Source organism: Rhinatrema bivittatum, chromosome 4 (assembly GCF_901001135.1).
Source record: "Rhinatrema bivittatum chromosome 4, aRhiBiv1.1, whole genome shotgun sequence".
NCBI classification, from domain to species: Eukaryota; Metazoa; Chordata; class Amphibia; order Gymnophiona; family Rhinatrematidae; genus Rhinatrema; species Rhinatrema bivittatum.
In genome coordinates, this window is record NC_042618.1 from 75,301,272 (window position 1) to 75,322,897 (window position 21,626).

General features: G+C 47.3%; 1 protein-coding gene across 2 annotated transcripts in view; it reads left to right on the forward strand.

Moving 5' to 3' along the window:
* The window catches only part of NEMF (nuclear export mediator factor), a 125,060-nt gene that overhangs the window by 28,321 nt on the left and 75,113 nt on the right, over nucleotides 1-21,626 (forward strand). For both annotated transcript variants that reach the window (XM_029598370.1, XM_029598371.1), the window contains exons 9-15: nucleotides 327-397; nucleotides 493-568; nucleotides 1,211-1,273; nucleotides 9,931-10,008; nucleotides 10,163-10,371; nucleotides 11,766-11,960; nucleotides 12,907-12,970. In XM_029598370.1, the coding sequence (XP_029454230.1) occupies nucleotides 327-397; nucleotides 493-568; nucleotides 1,211-1,273; nucleotides 9,931-10,008; nucleotides 10,163-10,371; nucleotides 11,766-11,960; nucleotides 12,907-12,970 (756 nt within the window). The remainder of the gene's footprint in view (nucleotides 1-326; nucleotides 398-492; nucleotides 569-1,210; nucleotides 1,274-9,930; nucleotides 10,009-10,162; nucleotides 10,372-11,765; nucleotides 11,961-12,906; nucleotides 12,971-21,626) is intronic.

Below are 21,626 nucleotides of genomic sequence, written 5' to 3' on the forward strand. Positions count from 1 at the left end.
AGCTCAAAATGCTTGTAGTTCGGTGACCTGGCTTATCCCCAGCAGAAAATCACCACTGCGTGTTGGGTTCTTCAAAGACTGAACTTAGAAAGTACAAACTTGCTGGTTTTATTTGCATTTTGAAAATGTTTACAAAAATTTGGATTTTAAATGACTCTTGATTTTAATATGAGATTTGGAAATCCGCCCCTGTTCCTATGTATGATAGTCCCTTTATCTCGTGTGGGTTTTTTTTCCCCCTAAGATTAGTTCCAATTAGATAAAGGATATGCATCCGTAATATTGTCTGGCCCTGAGTGGATTTCTTCTTATGTTCTCTGTCCTAGGGTTATATTATTCAAAAAAGAGAGAAGAAACCAAGCCTGGAGCCAGATAAACCTACCCAAGACATACTGACGTAAGGAGCTTGATAACTTGCTCGCTTCCATTATAGGTGGTGTACTATAACTCAGTCCTAAGCAATACTAGCAAACATGTATTTTTGCTTTCCAGATATGAGGAATTTCATCCTTTTTTGTTCGCCCAGCATTCGAATTGTCCTTATGTGGAATTTGAATCATTTGATAAGGTACTTTGCGGACCCTGTAACACAGTATGTAAGTAATTCAGGGGCACATGTCCTGAGTATTTTCCCCAGAGACGCACAATCTGGGAAGACCCCGTTCGTACATCTGGCCCTGAAGTCTGCCTGACTGAAGTCCCCTCTCCACCGCTCACTGCATGACTTTGAGCAGGTTGCTTGTGTGGCCTGTGCTGAAAGTTAGAATGTAGGCTCGTTGAAGAAGAGACTTTGAGCTATCCTCTGCACTGACCGTTATTAATTACAGACGGGCTCACCTGCAGATTCAACTAGAAAGGCTTTTGCAATGAGGCAGAAGCATTTGGATATGCACTTTATTTTTGGAAACTTAGCAGCTGGATCTTGTTGAGCGCCACGGAGGGCAGCTGACTCTGCCACCTTAGCTTTCCACCCGTATGAATGCAGCTTCCTTTCTTACAGAGCTACAGAATTTACAGCTTCTGGGCTCTCTACCCAGCTCCTGCTGTAAGTCTCTCATTTCAGTCACTCTGTCGACAACCACTTCCACCTGAAATTTCTGTGCGCTTGTCTGCCTCCAGCTGAAAGCTGCCAGAATATTTCCCAGTGCAGTCCCCTGCTTTGCTGTTGAGGGCCAGATTAGTTCTGTTGATGCTCTGTGTTTCCCTTCAGGCGGTGGATGAATTTTACTCTAAGCTGGAAGGTCAGAAGATAGACTTGAAGGCCTTGCAGCAGGTATGATTTCAAGCAAAACAGAACAATGGGTGTACGCCCAGCATTACTACGGGGAGTGGGGGAGACATTCAGCAGCGGAGCACTGACTGCCCTGGAGCGTGTGGGTCGTCTTCCTTTGCAGAAACTGTTCATGGCCATCTCACTCAACTATGCACACGAGTGCCTCCCTCCACATTTTAATGACAAATTGTTCTTTTGTAATTCTTTTTATATATATCTTTTTTTTTTTTTTGCTATGCCTCTCTTCCCCCCCCCCCCCCCCCCCCTGAAGAACTTTCTGTGACCACTCGTGACTTTTCATAGGGATCTGGGCAAGCAGAATGTCAAGAGATATTGGTGTGTCTACAGATATTTCATTTGTGTACATTTTTTTCTAAACTATAATATTTCCTAGCATGTAGACAGATGGACACAGGACCAGTGGGTTATGCTCCCCTGCCAGCAGATGGAGACAGAGCAAGCTGACGTCACAGAATTCTCCATCTCCAGCAGAAGGTGGACATGCATCTCCCTATGGGGATTGCTTAGGGTTTTTGGAAGAAGAAATTTGACTTCTGGAAAAGAAAGCCCTGCTCTCTTGTAGTGATACCAAAAGGACCGTCTTACAGTTGAGAATTCTTGAGGTGATTTCCCTGGTCCCTCAGATGTGTGCCTTGGACCAGTAGCTGGATTTCCTGGCGCGGACTTAGCTGCTCATTCAGCTGAAAGGCAGCGGGTGCAGAAGGCTGAGCGCAGCGGTGATGGCAGATGCCCTCTCCCCCTGCAGCCGGAGACCATCTATGTACTCAGCCGGTTAGTGCTGAGCTCAGGTAAGGTTTAAAAAAAAAAAGGTTTACCTTTGGAGAGAGACAGAGGGGTTTTAGGACTTCCTCCGTTCTCCATGCTCGGCGCGCTGTTCTGACGTTCGTTCCTGCTTTTGTTGGGGAACTGGGCAGCCTGGTGGGTTGAGCAGCCCTGGTGGGCTAGGCCCCGCAGTTAGGCCTTTTGCTTGCACACTGCATGGTAGGCCGTGGTGGCATTTTCGTGCACTCCTGTGTGTGCTTTGCTGCCCTTTACAGGCCATTGGTGTGCGCAGTGCGTTGGCCTTGCGTACGTGTTTTATGCTCACTTTTGAGCGCACCTTTTGCATGCACAGATTTTGAATTGTTTCAAACGCTTTGGTTTTGTGCACAAATTGTGCGTGTGCCTTGCGATGCTTACTTCTCCAGCGCTTAATTTTTGTGCGCATACATTTTTGAGCGCGAGCCATTTAGACTCACGTTTGCCACCGTGATGGCGCTGGTAAACAAGAAGCCTAAGCACCTTTCTCTTTGTGTTGCCTGTCATATTATTGCTTCTCCGCCTAACCTGTCTTCTAACTAGTATCAGCGCTGTTTGGATGCTCAGGGAGAGTTGTCTTCCTCGGATTTTGCTAAGACTGGCTCCTCCTATTCTAATGATGAGTTGGTTACGGCCTTGGCTGAAGGAATGTCAGCCCTTGGTTTTCTCATGACTGTCTCCTCCACAGGAGAGGGCATTTCTGTGGGCCCTGCTTCAGTTCCTTCTGGGCTTGGTTTGGATCCGGCTGCTTTTTCTTGGGTGGAATTTTTTCAAGGCTTTCAAGTTTTTCTTCAGGCGCAGTCCTCTGCTTCACCCAATCCTGTCAGGTCGGATCCTCAGCTGGTGGCTCCTCCCTCTTCTAGTCTTATGCTGAAGCGCTGGGGCTCACCTCAGATCCCTGGGGGTATTCTCGACATGACCCTGGATGGCACTTATGATGAGGCAGATCCTGATTCCCTGGAGGATGGAGAAATCCCTCCAGGTCTGGAACAGTATCGAACCTTTCCTAGCGTGTAGCAGATGGACTCAGGACCAATGGGTATAGGGTACTCCTGATAGCAGTTGGAGACAGATCAGATTTCAATCTGACGTCAGCCCTAGTACATATACCCCTGCAGGAAGTGCAGCTCTTCAGTATATGCCTGGAATGCCCTTCCGGAGGAAGTGGTGAAGACCAGAACTGTGAAGGACTTCAAAGGGGCGTGAAATAAACACTGTGAATCCATAAAGTCTAGAGGATGTGAATGAAGAGTGGGTGGCTCACGGGAAGGACGGCTACTACCTGGAGATAATATCCTTATTCAATAAACATACACACGATTAATGCGACTCCAACATTGCTCTAAGCTTCAACGGCAAGAGGAAATGTGGAAAAAAGGATTTGCATTCACAAAAAAGCGGGGAGTAGCTTGCTTGTTACGGCAGTTACTACCCCAAACCAAGTAAGCATGATACTTCCTTCAATGCATATCCAGCATAGCTCTCTGCTTCAATGGCAGGGGAGAAAGACTGATACTTCACTTTCAATGCATATCCAGCATAGCTCTCTGCTTCAATGGCAGGGGGGAATGAAGAAAAGTGAATCTATATACAGACAACAACCAACAAGGACTGAATTACATAGTCTGGGTAAACAAATAAGCATGGGTGTAGCTTGCTTTTTGCAGCAGTTACTACCCCTAACTAATTAAGCTAGATATTTCACTTAGATGCAGTTCCAACACTGCTCTCTACAGTAATGGTGGGGATGGAAGAGAAATAGAACCAAAAGGTTACTAAGAGCCAAGAGTAACAGATAAGTATGAGAAAAAAAATAAAAGTGCAAAACTTGCTGGGCAGACTGGATGGGCCTTTTGGTCTTCTTCTGCAGTCATTTCTATGTTTCTATGTCTCCATAGCAGTTAGGGATTCTATGCATGCTCGCACAGCGTTAGAGTAATTTTACCAAAGAAAACCAAAATAAGAAGAAATCTTACCTCTACAGACGAGCCCCGCTCTCCTGCAGTGACACCCATTGGGTGTCTCCCCCAGTTGAGAATTCCCGAGGTGATTTCTGCGATCCCTCGGAAGTAAGCCTTGGTCAGGCGGCCGACCCTTGGCGGGGACCTAGCCCCCGACATCGGGTGAGGCTAAGAGGCAGCGGGTGCAACTTTGAGCGCGGCGGTGAAGGTATTTTTCCCTCTCCCCCTGCAGCCGGAGATCGCCCGGAACGAGACCGGGAAGCGCCGAGACAAGGTAAGGTAGAAATCTATTTAAAAGTCTCCGGTCTCTAAAGCTCAAGGAGTCGCACAGGTCGTCAGCCGGCACCAGTGCCACTGGGTTGATCTGCCCTAGCAGGGCTAGAGCCTGGTCAGATCCGAGGGTCCTCCCACATGGAGACCCTCCGAGGTTGTCGCCATATTGTCTGCGTGGTCGCCGTCACCATTTTGATCTGTTCGCCGCCCTGTCCGCCATTCCGAACCGTGCGCACAGGGCGAGCCGTGCGCACAAATACCTTGTGCGCACAACGTCGCGCGCCCAAGTACCATGCGCACAAGCTTACTGTGCCAGGCGCATAACTTCGATCTGTGCGCACAACAGCGCGCACATCTCCCTGAGTGCGCACCAAACCTACTCGCACATCTTTGATGCACCAGAGCGCACAACTGTATTTTACGTGCACAAGCCATGGCACCACCGGAAAAGAAACTCAAGGCTCAGGGCCTTTGCCCAGCATGCTACATTAGAGCTGCACAGCAGGAGGAGGCCATTGCCCTGTGTATACAGTGCGAAGAGGCCCTAGGGGATCCAACTCATGGCCCTCCCCAGCCGGTACCGGGTTCCAGCCTCTCGAGCAGTACGCCGTACCTAGCATTGCACAGCGGGACACCCCTCAAACGGGGCTCCCCAGGGACACGGCACCCCTTAGTCTAGATCCAGCATCTATCTCCTAGGTGGAATTCTTCAAACGTCTACATACCTTCGTCCACATGCAACCGGGGCCTCCTATAATACGGCCACAGGCTCCACCAGAGGACCTCAACATCCCTCTATGCCCAGGGAAGTGATCCCACTGCCCAGAAGCCCCACCTTCGGGGACACAGACAACTCGGATGAGGATTCAGAACCCCTGGAGGAAGGGGAACTCCCTCCGGGGACAGAGCCCACCGAAATATGAGACGCATCTTTACCAAGGACGAGCTTCCAGACCTGGTCACACACAGCTTAAAAGAGCTAGCTATCCCAGGCACAAGTGCCTCGGGGGAACCTAAGACGAACCCCCTACTAGAGGGATTCCATCAGACTTCCTGCCATTTCCCACTATTACAAGCCGTCCAACAACTAATTGACCTGGAATGGGATGCCCCGGAAACTACGTTCAAAGGGGGGGGCGGACTCTGGCAGCCATATACCCTCTGGACCCAGCCACCAAAGATCTCCTGGCATGCCTGAAAGTGGATGTCATGGTCTGCGCAGTCTCGAAGCGCACTACTATCCCGGTGGAGGGAGGAGCAGCACTCAAGGATGCTCAAGACAGACGTCTGGAATCTATCCTCAAACTGTCCTTTGACGTCTCCGCTATGTCTTTACAGATTGCGGACTGCTGTGCCGTGGTGACACACGCCTGCTTATCACAGACCAGGAACAACACTCCTGGGGAGGCCCTGGAACCAGCAGTATCATTCCTCGTGGATGCCGCTTCTGATCTGGTGCGCACCGCAGCTAGAGGAGTGTCATCCACCGTGGCAGCCAGAAGACACCTCTGCCTCCGAAACTGCTCGGCCGACACATCCTTCAAAACGAGATTCACAAGGATGCCTTTCAAGGGAACACTCCTGTTTGGAAGCGAACTAGAGAAACTAGCCAATAAATGGGGCGAGTCCCCACTGCCACAGCTACCGGAGGACAGGAATAAGAGAAACCAGCGATCCTTCCCCCAAACCTCCAGGGGCAGAGGATCACAGCGCTTCAATCCATATAGAAGCACATATCAAGCCGCCCACCCTGCAGGCTGAAGCCAGTCCTTTTGAAACAAGCACAACAAAAGGGGAGCCAGCTCGGGCCCAGGCCCCAGCCGCACCCCACAATGAAAATCAGCTGACCCGTCCAAAGGAAGAAGCCATAGGGGGCAGACTCGCCCTATTCTACCAAAGATGGGTCAAGATAACTTTGGACAAGTGGGTCCTATCCATCATTCGAGAGGTATATTACCTGGATTTCCACCGCCTCCATCCGGACAAGTTTGTGGAATCCCCCTGCCACGACCCTTCCAAGAGGATGGCAGTGGAAGCTACACTGACCAGATTGCTAGCCTTAGAGGCTATAATACCGGTGCCTCCACAACAAATAAATACTGGATATTATTCTATCTATTTTATCATCCCCAAGAAAGAAGGAACATTCAGACCCATCCTGGACCTCAAGGTGGTCAACCGTCACCTGAAGATTCCTCGCTTCCACATGGAAACCCTACGCTCAGTAATAAGGGCGATACAACCGGGAGAGTTCCTTACATCCCTATTACTAGCAACGGTAACATGGAATAGACTTAGTTTTTGGGTACTTGCCAGGTTCTTATGGCCTGGATTGGCCACTGTTGGAAACAGGATGCTGGACTTGATGGACCCTTGGTCTGACCCAGTATGGCATGTTCTTATGTTCTTATCCCTGGATCTGTCAGAAGCCTACCGACACATTCCGATCCATCAAGCACATCAGCGTTTTCTACGCTTTTCGATCCTGGACCGTCACTACCAGTTCTGGGCACTACCATTCGGGTTAGCCACTGCACCCCGGACGTTCACCAAGATCATAGTGGTGGTGGCAGCAACACTGAGGAAGGAAGGAATCTGCGTGCACCCTTATCTAGACGATTGGCTGATCAGGGCGAAATCCCCAGAGGAAAGCCACCAGGCAACCAACAGAGTCAAAACTCTACTGGAGAGCCTCAGGTGGGTGGTCAACACAAACAAGAGCTGCCTGCAGCCCTCCTAATCTCTAGAATACTTGGGAGTCCGGTTCGACACCAAACAAGACAAGGCCATCCTGACACCGACAAGGAGATCAAAACTGATGACCCAGTTACGAACTCTGTTGAGCGAACTTCGCCCCACAGCATGAGATTACTTACAAGTCCTCGGCCTCATGGCATCCACACTGGAAGTAGTCCCATGGGCACGAGCTCATATGAGACCCCTACAATGCTCACTACTATCTCGACGGAATCCACTGTCCCAAACTACACCGTACGTCTTCAGCTCCTGGACAGAGTTCGGGCCCAGCTACGATGGTGGCTACAAGAAGGCCATCTGAGGCAGGGACTGAGACTATCTTCACCAACCTGGATCCTGCTCACCACGGATGCCAGCTTACGAGGATGGGGAGCACACTGCCAGGAGCTAACCGCCCAAGGGAATGAAACAAAGAAGAGTCGGGATGGAACATCAATCGCCTAGAAGCCCGGGCAGTCAGACTAGCCTGCCTACGGTTCGGTCACAGACTCCGAGACAAAGCAGTCAGAGTAATGTTGGACAATGCCACAACGGTGGCCTACATCAACCGTCAGGGAGGAACCAGACTTTCTCAGCAGGGAGAGTCTGGACTCAGGAGAATGGGTGTTGTCAGCTGATTGTGAATCGCTGGGGCCTTCCATTCCTAGACTTGCTGGCAACTTCTCGATTCTTCAGTCACAGGAGAAATTTGTGGTCCCTGGGCATAGATGCTCTTGTACAGATCTGGCTGGAAGACAGGTTGCTTTATGCCTTTCCTCCATGGCCCTTGCTGGGCAGATAATTTGCAAGATCAAAGGTCATAGGGGGCTGGTACTCCTGGTGGCGCTGGATTTGCCCAGGTGTCCATGGAATGCAGATCTGCGAAGACTCCTGATGGAGACCCCCCTTCATCTTCTGCCACACATGGATCTGTTGCAGCAGGGACCAGTTCTTCATGAGGATCTGACTCTGTTCTGTCTTGCGGTTTGGCACTTGAGAGGGCTCGCCTGTCGAAGCGTGAATATTCTTCTGCGGTGATTGCCACCTTACTCCATGCTTGAAAGTTCTTCACTTCTTTAGCCTATGTGAGGGTTTGGAGAGTATTTGAGGCCTGGTGTGAGGAGCGTGGTGTTCATCCTCATTCAGTTAATATCCCACTCATTCTGGACATTTTGCAGACTGGGTTGAATAAAGGACTGGCTCTTAATTCCATGAAGGTGCTGGTTAAAGCTCTTGCCTGTTTCAGAGGCCTGGTGAATGATAATTCCTTATCGTCTCATCCTGATGTGGCCTGTTTTTTGAAGGGAGGGAAGCATCTTAGGCCTCCCTTGAGGTTACCAGTTCCATTATGGAGTCTTAATTTGGTGCTGGATTTCTTGGCAGACCCTATGTTCTGACCACTGCATAGCCTTTCCTTGCAGTTATTGACCTTGAAGACAGTGTTCCTGGTGACTATATGTTCTGTGCATTAAATTTCCGAACTGCAGGCCTTGTCTTGCCAGGAGCCGTTCCTTCGGGTGACTCCAGGGGCATTATAGCTGTGTACTGTTCCATCCTTCTTGCCCAAAGTGGTCTCAGAATTTCATTTGAATCAGTCCATTTCCTAGCCCTCCCTGGTTAAGATCAGGGATGCGGAGGAGTTAACGCCTCCTGTGCCCCTTGGATGTCAAGAGACTTGTCGTGTGGTATCTGCAGGTTTCTGGATCTTTCCAGAAGACGGATCCTCTGTTTGTTCTCCATGGCGGAAGTAAGCAGGGTGCGCCAGCTTCGTGGGCTACAATAGCTCGCTGGATTAAGGAGGTTGTCACGTTTGCCTATGTGGATGCTGAAAAGCCGTTGCCTACACAGGTTCAGGCTCATTCCACAAGGGCTCAGGCAGTGACATTGGCAGAAGTTAGATTGTAGTCTCCCGTCAATATCTGCCAAGCTGTGATTTGGTCCTCCTTACATACTTTTTCCAGGTTTTATCGTCTGTATGTGCAGGCCCGGGAGGACGCAGCCTTTGCATGTGCGGTGTTGATTGGACCGCGGGCAGCCTCTCACCCTGTTCTGGAGTAGCATTGGTACATCTCACTGGTCCTGAGTCCATCTGTCTACACGCTAGGAAATGGAGAAATTACTTACCTGATAATTTTGTTTTCCTTAGTGTAGACAAATGGTCTCAGCTTCCCACTCTTGGCTGCCGCATGCATGTGTCAATATTTCTTCTATTGGGCTCTGGGTCCCAAGGGATTACTGCTAAGTGTTCATCCAGTCCCTAGATTGGGGTACCTAGATTCTTACGAGTTCAGTGTTTCTTGTTGGTTAAGTACAGTTATGGTTGACTGTTTTTAATCAGGTTTTTTGCTAGTCTGTCCACAGTTGCTTTTGATGCGAATACTGGCAGGCTGGGGTCACTGCAGGAGTATATATATACTGTGACATCAGCTTGTTCTATCTGCTGGCAGGGGAGCATAACCAACTGGTCCTGAGTCCATCTAGCTACAGTAAGGAAAACGAAATTATCAGGTAAGTAATTTCTCCATTTTGGAATATTGAAGAGCTTTCATAATCCTTTAGTTGCCCTGAGAACAATTCATGTGCTGTAGATTCCCTGGCTGTTTTGAAGCCCTCCAGCCACAGAAACCACCCAGACCTGCTTTATAAAAAGTTAGGAGGAAACTCTTTATAAACTGAACCCTGAATGGGAAATGGCAGCAAAGCATAGCAGTGCATGAGTGCTCGTCATTGTGAAGCAGGTCGATCAGTTAGTTGGTCCTGGCTTTTGGTATTTCTTCCTCTTCTAAGCAAGAGAAAAGGTGAGGTGTGTTAGTCATTCTGGCATGAAGGCTTGCCACATCTAATTCCTGCTTCCGTTGGTTCCAACAGGAGAAACAAGCCCTGAAGAAGTTGGATAATGTCCGGAAGGATCATGTGCAAAGACTGGAATCTCTTCAACAGGCGCAGGTGGCGTTCACAGACATTACTTTGCGTTTCAGTGAAGTATTCAAATTCTAAGGAACTGAAAGAGATTTATTTCAAAAACTGGTGTTTCTGTATTAGAAAATGTGTGTAATAGCATTTTTCTGGCATTCTGACAGCAGAGTGTTTTTATTTGTAGGAAATTGACAAAGTGAAAGGTGAGCTCATTGAAATGAACCTAGAGATCGTGGACAGAGCTGTCCAAGTGATTCGTAGTGCCTTAGCCAACCAGATAGACTGGACAGAAATTGGATTAATTGTGAAGGAAGCTCAGGCTCAGGGAGACCCTGTGGCCAATGCAGTGAAAGAGTTAAAACTGCATACGAATCACATCACGATGCTGCTGAAGTAAGTGCACACATGGGAGTGTGTCAGTTCACCGAACACATACTGCACACGGCTCTGTGATTTATCATTTTGTCATGCTGCCTCACAGGGACTCTTCTCTTGTGTTGTACTGCAACATCTGTACCACATTGTACAATTTATGTGATTAACTTGTATCACAAGGGATTGAATTTCGCAGTGCGCTGCGGGCCCAGGACCAGTAAAGGTTTAAGTGAGCTAGTGAAAATTTGAAGGTTCACTAGTTCGGCATTCTAGTACTTCATGATGACTTTGGGGCAAGGCTCACAGACAAATCATGAGAGGAGCCACTCCAGCATGGTAGAGGATTAAATAGGGAGCTAGCCAAGATACTGAACTGAGCAGGTCCTGAAACTGGAGGAGTCACTCCTGGCAACAAGTGAAGCTGGGACAAGTCTGCAAAGACCCTGAGGCAATGTCCTCATTTTATTATAGTCTTCCTTTTTAAAGTTAAATGCATCTTCATTACTTCTGCTTGCTGTCCTCCTTCCAGTGATTTATGTGCATTGTGATCACTATTGCCACCTTTGCTCCTTTTACCAGCTCCCGTGTTCCACCGAGAATTTGATCTAAAATAGCTCCTCCCCTTGTTGGTTCCAGGACCAGCTCCTCCATGAAGCAGTTGTTAATTTCACCTAGGAATTTTACCTGCTTAGCATGTCCTGGGGTAATTGAAGTCTCCCATTATTATTGTGTTACCACTTTCTTTAGCCTGTCTGATCTCTGTTAGCATTTCATGTGAGAGAAGCATTCATTGGCTGTCAGCAGCAGGGGAGGAAATGTCACATGTGAAAGGTGCATTCATTGGCTGCCAGCACAAGTGGAAATTAAGGAGGTGTTCTGTCACAGATGGTATAGAATCCATTCCATTTATATATTGTATGTTGGCCATTATTTATTCCTGTGGGTGGTGAGATCTTTCTGAGCTCACTGGTCCAACAATGGCTAGGGCGGTCACCTGACTCAGGTCAACACCGACAGGCTAATCCAGTTCTGGTTTCTTCCCATCGCATTTATAAACTTGCTCGTTTATAGGCCAGAAATACAGTGGGGCACAGCCAAAACAGGATCAGCCTATCTGGGTGCTAGCATGCCGAACTAGTGAATCTTCAGTTTTCACTAGCCCACTTAAGCCTTTAATGGCCCTGGGCCCGCAGCACACTGCGAAATTCAATCCCTTGTGATAAAAGTTAATCACACAAATTGAACCCTACAGTTTGCCCATATTGAGTCTTGGGACTCCATTCTACCTGTGGAATTAGGACACGGAGTGAAAGGAATAGAACTCTGGAAGTGAGGCAAGAGCCTCGACATGGCACTGTTGCAAATGATGATGTTGATAAAGGAAAGCTGAGTGCCTGTTGGTATTTTGCTAGAAACCCGTATGTGATATCTGAAGAGGAGGTGGATGAGGGTGAAGTAAATGTCGAAAATGAAGCAGCAGCATTAGAAGAGCCGAAAGGGAAGAAGAAAAAACATAAAATCAAGCAGCAGCAAAAGAAGCCTGAGAAGAACCAGCCCTTGCTGATTGACATTGACCTCAGTATGTCTGCATACGCCAACGCCAAAAAGTAGGCCCACCTCTCACTAGCAATTGCTCAAATGGAATAGGGTTTCTTTTATTTATTTTTTCCTAAATTTGCTTCAAATCTTAATCTTCCAGTTGAGGACTTTCCTGCAGCTCACTTTTGTGACTGTGGCAAGTTTCCTTTGGCCGTTGTTTGCTCTCTGCCTTTCTCCAGTCACGCCTCACATGTATCAGTGTGCACCTTCTGAAGGAGCCATTTAGGGTGGAACTTGGCAAGGTTTCCCCAGGTTTTGGGCTTCTTTGCCTGCCCCGCTGCTTCTGGATGTGATCCCAGGGCAAGCACAGAGCCCGGGGACATCCAATACCCTGCAGAAGAGCAAAGCAAAGAGAACTGCAGGCACGATATATGCCAGCAGCAATGCTATATAAATATCTATATATATTTCCAATATTCAGCCACTGCACAAGTAGCTGGATAACTTTGGTGGGATATTCAGCTGTGCAGCCGCACCATAGAATATCCCCAGCTGTCTTAAAGACAGCCAGAAAATGTTATCCAGGTAACCTTAGGACTATTAAGTGCTCGATCAGAGTTATCTGACCAACTGAAAATTGGAGTTAGCCCTATTTACGTTACTTATTCGGCTAACTTACCTCTGCCCCATAAAGCCCCATAATGCCCCTTCATTATCCGGCCAAAATTTAGCTGGATAAGTGGCAGAAATACTCAAAGTCGGCATTTAGCTGGATAACTCGCAAGTTTTCCAGCTAAATGCCATTGAATATGGACCCCATATATGTATGTATTTTTGTTTGGAGGGGAGCTGGGTGTATTTTGAGTTGCTGTTTTAATAAGGGCAGTGTTAACGGGCATCTAGAAATGCAAAGTACTGAAATTTGTAGCACCTGATGTATATGGTATACAGTATGAAATGTGCAGAATGTTGCTCACTGGCAACCGTTGAGGTAACGGGATGTTAATTTTGCAGATATTATGACCATAAAAGACATGCGGCAAAGAAAACCCAGAAAACGGTAGAAGCTGCTGAAAAAGTGAGTGTTGCCAGTCTTTGGGTTCCTGTGCCAGATGGCTCGGATTTGATAAAGCATTAGAGCCACAGAAGACATTATTTATCTACTGTCAGAGAGAACTGCTGTGGCCTTCTTCCCCTTTGACTGAGTGATCCTGCCAGTTCTAGTACTTCTCTTATTTCTTTGAGTTAGTTGACAAAATGTATTAAAAAATAACATTTGGGGAGCCAGTGTATACGTATATGGCCTCTAGTACACTTCTCTGGACTGTGAGTTCCCACTGGCTAAAGTGTGAGTAATAGGAAAGAGCTGTAGGGATACTGCAGAGGCCCATAAAAACATAAAAAATTGCCATACTGGGTCAGACCAAGGGTCCATCAAGCCCAGCATCCTGTTTCCAACAGTGGCCAATCCAGGTTACAAGTACCTGGGGTAATTACCCAAACACCAAGAAGATCCCATGCTACTGATGTCAGTAGTAGCAGTGGCTATTCCCTAAGACAACGTGATTAATAGCTGTTAATGGACTTCTCCTCCATGAACTTATTCAAACCTTTTTTAAACCCAGCTTCACTAACTGCACTAACCACATCCTCTGGCAACAAATTCCAGAGCTTAATTGTGTTGAGTGAAAAAGAATTTTCTCAAATTTGTTTTAAAAATTCTACTTGCTAACTTCATGGAGTGCCCCCTAATCCCTCTATTATCCAAAAGAGTAAATAACCGATTCATATTTACCCATTCTAGACCTTTCATGATTTTAAAGACCTCTTTCATATCCCCCTCAGCTGCCTCTTCTCCAAGCTGAACAGCCCAAACCTCTTTAGCCTTTCCTCATAGGGAAGCTGTTCCATCCCCTTTATCATTTTGGTCACCCTTCTCTGTACCTTCTCCATTGCAACTATATCTTTTTTGAGGTGCGGCAACCAGAATTGTAACAGTACTCACTATGGAGTGATACAGAGGCATTATGACATTTTATGTTTCATTCACCATTCCCTTCATAATAATTCCTAACATTCTGTTTGCTTTTTTGACTGTCGCAGTTACACTGAGCCGACGATTTCAATGTATTATTTACTATGACGCTTAGATCTTTTTCCTGGGTGGTAGCTCTCAATATGGAGCCTAACATCGTGTAACTACAGCATGGGTTATTTTTCCCTATATGCAGCACCTTGCACTTGTCCATATTAAATTTCATCTGCCATTTGGATGCCCAATCTTCCAGTCTCGCAAGGTCCTCCTGCAATGTATCACAATCCGCTTGTGATTTAACTACTCTGAATAATTTTGTATCAGCTGCAGATTTGATTACCTCACTCTTCGTGTTCTTTTCCAGATCATTTATAAATATATTGAAAAGCACCAGGCCAAGTACAGATTCCTGAGGCACTCCACTGTTTACCCTTTTCCACTGAGAAAATTGACCATTTAATTGTACTCTGTTTCCTATCTTTTAACCAGTTTGTAATCCACGAAAGGACATCGCCTCCTATTCCATGACTTTTTAGTTTTCTTAGAAGCCTCTCATGAAGGACTTTGTCAAATGCCTTCTGAAAATCCAAATACAATACATCTACTGTTTCACCTTTATCCACATGTTTATTAACCCCTTCAAAAAATGAAGCAGATTTGTGAGGCGAGACTTCCCTTGGAAAAATCCATGCTGAATATGTTCCATTAAACCATGTCTTTCTATATGTTCTGTGATTTTGATCTTTAAAATAGTTTCCGCTATTTTTCCTGGCACTGAAATCAGGCTCTCTGGTCTATAGTTTCCTGGATCGCCCCTGGAGTCTTTTTTAAATATTGGGGTAACATTGGCCACCCTCCAGTCTTCAGGTACAATGGATGATTTTAATGATAGGTTACAAATTTTAACTAATAGATCTGAAATTTTATTTTTTAGTTCCTTCTGAACCCTGGGGTGCATACCATCTGGTCCAAGTGATTTGCTACTCTTTTTAGTTTATCAATCTGGCCTACTACATCTTCCAGGATCACAGTGATTTAGTTTAGTTCATCTGACTCATCACCCTTGAAAACCATTTCTGGAACTGGTCTCTCTCCAATATCCTCATTAGTGTAAACAGAAGCAAATAATTCATTTAGTCTTTCTGCAGTGGCCTTATCTTCCCTAAGAGCCTCTTTAACCCCTCGGTCATCTAACGGTCCAACCGACTTCCTCACAGGTTTCTTGCTTCGGATATATTTTTTAAAGTTTTTATTATGAGTTTTTGCCTCTATGGCCAACTTCATTTCAAATTCTCTCTTAGCTGCCTTATCAGTGTTTTACACTTAACTTGACAATGCTTATGCTTTTTCCTATTTTCTTCAGATGGATCCTTCCAATTTTTGAAGGGTTTTTTTTGGCTAAAATGGCCTCTTTCACCTCACCTTTTAACCATGCCGATAATCATTTTGCCTTCCTCCCACCTATCTTAATGCATGGAATACAGCTCGACTGCGCTTCTAAGATTGTATTTTTAAGCAATGTCTACAACTGTTGTACACTTTTAATTTTTGCAGCTGCACCTTTCAGTTTTTTCTAACTACTTTCCTCTTTTTATCAGAGTTTCCCTTTTGAAAATTTAGTTTCCTGTACGTACCCGGATCAGTTTCCAGTCATTAGTTCAAATTTGGTCATGTTATGATCACTATTGCCAAGTGGCCCCACCACCGTTACTTCTCTCACCAAATCCTACATTCCACTAAGAATTGAATCTAAAATAGCACCCTCTCTCATTGGTTCCTGAACCAATTGCTCCATGAAGCAGTCGATTATTCCATCCAGGAATTTTATATGTCTAGCATGCCCTGATGTAACATTTATCCAGTCAATATTGGGTAATTGAAATCTCCCATAATTACTGCACTGCCAAATTGGTTAGCTTCCCTGATTTCTCTTAGCATTTCATGCATCTGTCTGATCATTTTGGCCAGGTGGACGATAGTATACACCTATCACTATACTCTTACCCAACACACAAGGGATTACTACCCATATAGATTCTACTGAGCATTTAGTCTCTTGTATGATCTTTAACCTGTTGGACTCTATGCCCTCCTGGACATAAAGAGCCATCCCCTCCACCAAGTTGATCCTCCCTATCATTGTGATATAATTTGTACCCTGATATAGCACTTTCCCATTGGTTATCCTCCTTCCACCAGTTCTTTGAGATGCCAATTATGTCTCTCATCATTCCCTGTTATACACTCTAACTTTCCCATCTTCTTAGACTTCTGGCATTGGCATATAGACATATCAAAGTGTGTTTTTGTTTCTATTAACAACCTTCTTTTCAGTTGATATGCATAATTTGGAATTCCCTGTGTGTACCCGGATCAGTCCAGACTGTGGGTTATGCTTCCCTTCCAGCAGATGGAGACAGAGAAAAACTTGAAGGGCACCCCCTCTTAACCTGGTGTGCCACCTGCATCTCATCAGTATTTCTCTGTCTCCAGCAGATGGAGGTGGTGCAGACCCTGCAGTCTTGCCCTGATCTTGGGGTTAAGGCAGTCTCTTCCTAAAAAAACAAAAAAAGGAATATATTTTTATAGAAAAAAGGGATCAAGCAGGACAAAGCATAACCTCCCAGGGGATAGGCAGGTCCTGGAGGGACCATCCCCCTTGGTAGCAGGTTTGAGGAGCTGGGGTTGGTGACCCTGCGGGGCTCCTGTGAGGTTAGGCGCCTGGGGGCCACTGCTGAGTGACTGTTTTCCCCCTGATAGAATTGGAGACCTAAGTAGGACTGTTCTGGAAAACTAAAAGAGAAGTGAGAGGAAGGGCTCTGTGCCGACATGGGAAAACATCGTAAAAGCTTTTCTTTGGCTGCCTGTACACTGCTCTACTGCTGTAAGGGGCAGGCCCTCGATTCATTTCCCTCCTCATTCAGTCCAGAAAAAGCCTCCCAGTCTTATAAGACAAGTTCTGCTGAGCTTTTCTATTCATTCTTTGCTTTTCTGCATAACCTGTCCAGCGTTCCCTGCCTGAAAACGTTCAGGCTGAGCTCTTCCTTACAATATATTGTTCTGGAGCTGCTATCATACAGATCTGAAGTCTGATTTTCTGGAGGCAATTCCCGGAGGATGCAGCAGCCCTCGTCCCCACGTTCAGGGTATTGGTTTTAGGTACTTCATGCTCTCGTGTTCTGCCATTTTCTCTGTAGTTTTCCTTTGATTAATGCTTATTAAGGTGGTTTGAAATTTGTATGTAGAAGAAGGCACAAAACTCCATGAGAAGCCCACAAGATTTTCAAATGTGTTGATTTGTGTGGCTTTGGCAATAGTGGGGGGAACATGCAGACGAACTAAGAAAATGCAGCCAAAAGCTCCTTAACATTCTGAGTAAGTCCCCAGGATTCTGTGGAATTTACCAACAAATGCATCACATTGTTGTAGAATTTGCCAGTGCCGATCATGAAAGGACTTGAACACATTAATATAAATTGGTTATTCATTCTCTCAGATAGTAGAAGGACCAGGGGGCACTCCATGAAGTTAGCAAATAGCTCATTTAAAACAAATCAAAGAAAATTATTTTTCCCTGTACGTACCCGGATCCGTCCAGACAGTGGGTTGTGTCTCCCTTCCAGCAGATGGAGTCAGAGAAAAGCTTGAAGGGTGCTCTCTTATAGCCTGGAGCGCTCTCTGCGTCCCTTCAGTATTTCTCTGACTCCAGCAGATGAAGGTTGCAGAACATGCGGTTCCCCATTTCAGCTATAGCAGGATAGAAGTATAAATTTCTCTCTCTCATTCCTTCTTAAATTCTTTCACTGTCTGGATGGATCAAGTTTAAAAAAAAAAGGGTTTCTGGCTTCTCAGTCACTTCCAAACTTGCAGGCAGAACTGGTAGCAGTATTACCTGGCATTTTTCAGACTAGATTTGGTAAGATTTTGTACTTTTTCCTTCTCAGGTTTCTCTGACTTTCAGGGGTGAATGTTGGTGGTCCAACCTCTCCCCCCTCACGACGGCTCCCTGCCCTGAGACGCCGCCTTCCTCGGGGCAGCGCTAGCATTGAGGCGACATTCCTCTGCTTTTTGTAAAAAGCCAAGTCGTTGTTTTCTGAGTGGAGGTTCTCTTACCTGCTCCTGCCAGGCTCTGGGGGTGTTTCTCATTTATTACCAGACTTTCCCTTCTCCCATGCTGCGCTCAGCGCGATGTGCTGCCTGCGGAGAGCCCAGGTCGCGGCTCTCCCGTGAAGGCATTTGTTCGAGGTGCCTCCCCGGCGGGGAGGGTCCCTCGAGGCCGGCTGGACATTCGGCTTTGCGCTCCCAGATGTGACTGCTCACTGGGGGGCCGGTCCCGATCCCGTCTAGCGCGGGAATGGTGGCCATTTTGTTTTCAGAGCCAGGCGCTCCTAGGCAGCCAAATGAGGATTCAGACGGCGGTTTTTCTCCTTCCCCACTGGTTTTAACTCCGGTTAACTCCCCGGGCCAGGGGGCAATGCCAGGGGACCTTCCTGCCATTCCTCCATCGGGACCTCCACCCCCAGCCCTTTTTCAGCAGATTTTGTGCTTCTTTTGCACAATGCTTATTTGGCCAGTTTGGAACAGCGCCAGGATGCATATTCAGGCCTCCCCTCTTCCTAAGGTGATTAGATTGACAGATCCTCTGCAATCCGTGGCAGTTCCTCAGGGGTCCATTGCATCTCCTCAGGGATCCTCTCGAGTCAGGGTGGTCCCCCATCTGGATCCTTCTCCCCAGGGTGCTCTGGGGCTGGACCTGGACGAGGATGATCTGACTTCTTACATGCACATGGAAGGGGATGACCCTAGGGTCTTATGCCTGTTTCAGAGGGATGAACTTGATCCTTTCGTCCCCCATGTCCTAGCAGAGTTGGATATTGAGGCTCCACAGGATCCACCTGGCACCAGTTCGGGGGCCATGAAAGGGGACCCCATCCTTGCTGGAATGCGTCCACCAGCAAAAACATTTCTGTTTCATCCTATGCTCCTTCAATTGCTATCCAGATAATGGGATTCTCCAGAGTCTAGTCTGAGAGTACTAAGGGCTATGGACAAGCTCTATCCTTTCCTGGAGGAATTCCTAGAACTCCTCAAAGTCCCCAAGGTAGACGCGTCAGTAACGGTGGTCACAAAAGGGACTACCATCCCAGTCACGGGTGGAGCTGCCCTCCGAGACCTCCAGGATCGGAAGCTCGAAGTCTATCTCAAAAGGATTTTTGAGGTATCAGCCTTGGAGGTAAGAGTCACAGTGTGCAGCTCTTTAATGCAGTGCGCAGGTCTCAGATGGGTCCAACAGCTGCTCAGTGCTCAAAACCTGCCACAAGAGGAAGCGCAACAGGCGGAACGCCTAGAGGTGGTAAAAGCTTATGGAGCAGATGCACTATATGACTTACTCCGCGTCCTGACCAGGTCAATGGTATCAGCAGTCTCTGCCAGGTGTCTCCTCTGGCTCCGTAATTGGTTGGCTGATTCTTCGTCTAAGACTCAGCTGGGATCTCTCCCCTTCAAAGGCAAATTACTGTTTGGTGAGGATCTTGAACAACTCATCAAATCCCTGGGAGAGAACAAGGTGCATAAGCTGCCAGAGGATTGTCCTCGGACCTCCAGGATGTTCAATTCTCCTAGAAGCCGATTCCGGGGTCAGTGGCATTTTCGACAGTCAAGACTGGCCTTTCAAAGACCTCCTTCCTCACAGTCGCAGTCCTGGTCTCATTCCTTTTGTGGTCGAAGACCAGCTCGAAACAGCCTCCCTCAGGGGGCCTCTTTCAAGTCTTCCCAATGAAGAACTGCCGGCCTGCTCTTCGACCCCCCCCCCCCCAGGATAGGGGGACGTCTCTTCCTCTTCTACGAGGAGTGGGTCAAAATTACCTCAGACCGATGGGTTGTGGATATTCTACAGCACGGCTACCCTTTAGAATTTGCTCGACCCATAAGGGACAGGTTTCTCTTCTCTTCCTGCAGCTCAGTGAAGAAACAACATGTAGTACGTCAGATGCTCGACCGGCTCATGGACTTAGGTGCCATCCTCCCGGTGTCCCCGAAGGAGCAAGGGTTAGGCCATTATTCCATCTACTTTGTCATCTCCAAAACAGAAGACTCCTTCTGTCCAATCCTGGATCTCAAGATGGTCAATGGGGCCCTCAGGATCCCACATTTCAGGATGGAGTTGTTATGCTCCGTAATTGCGGCGGTACACCGCAGAGAATTCCTAGCCTCCTTGGACTTGACGGAAGCTTATCTCCACATCCCCATCCTCAAGGAACATCAACACTTCCTTCTCTTCAAAATCCTCGGACAACATTTTCAATTTCAGGCCCTACCCTTCAGCCTAGTGACCGCTCCCCGCACCTTCACCAAGGTCATGGTGGTAGTGGTGGCAGCAACCCTACGGAGGGAGGGGATTCTAGTCCACCCCTACCTGGACGACTGGCTCATTCGAGCGAAGTCCCTGGACCTTTGCCTGTGGGTGGTCGACAGAGTCTTGCAGCTTCTCCACTCTCTCGGATGGGTTGTCAATTTTGCCAAGAGCAGCCTTACTCCCTCTCAGACGCTAGACTTCTTAGGAGCAAGGTTCGATACCAATTTATTTTTATTTATTTTTATTTGGGGTTTTTTATATACCGAAGTATAGCGTTTTGCCTTCACTCCGGTTTACAGGATAACAACGTAATACATACAAATATCTTATAACTATCTTTAACATTCAAAGAGTAGAACCTTATTTAACATATTAAATGGGAAAATTATATACAGGAGATAATCTATACGAAGATATAATATATGATATTCATTAGCTATTATGTGGAACAAATAGCAATCTGAGCAGGGGAGGGATAATGTATGAAATGGGTCTGGGAAGGAGCTCGGGGTATGTTAGGTGGTTTCAGGTAAAGACTTGATAAGGTTGCATGAGGAACGAGGGCGATGAAAGGGGAGGTGAGAGGGGAAGAGGCGGGTAGGGGGGGGAGGGGAGGGGAGAAAGTGTTTAATAGAGGGGATCGTCGAAGGAATGGGCAAAGTCTTCCTGCGTCAGGACCGTGCTCGGTCGCTTATCTCCCAGGTACAGCGCTTCCATTGCCTCTCACTCCCCACAGCATGGGACTAACTCCAGGTCTTGGGCTCGATGGCTTCAACTATAGATTTGGTTCCTTGGGCCTTTGCGCATATGCGTCCTTTGCAGAGGGCGTTACTCTCCCGCTGGAAGCCAGTGTCTTAGGAGTTCCAAGCACTCCTTCCGCTGCCAGAAGTTGCCAAGGACAGCCTGAGTGGTGGCTCAGTCTGGATCACTTGCTGCAGGGAGTGGACTTGGAGATCCCACAGTGGGTGATCATCACCACGGATGCCAGCCTCTCTGCATGGGGAGCTGTATGTCAAACGCAATCGGCACAGGGACGATAGACGTCAGTGCAAGCGACGTGGCCGATTAATCATCTCGAAACCAGAGCAGTTCATCTTGCTTTGAAGCATTTCTTCCCCCTAGTTCATTGCCATGCCGTAAGGATACTCTCCGTCAACTCTACTATGGTAGCGTACATCAACCGTCAAGGAGGAACAAAGAACTGCCATGTCTCTCAGGAGACAGACAAGTTAATGGCGTGGGTGGCACTCCACCTCTCCTGCCTGGCGGCGTCCCACATAGCAGGAGAGGACAGTGTCCAAGCGGATTTCTTAAGACATCAACACATAGATCCCGGAGAGTGGG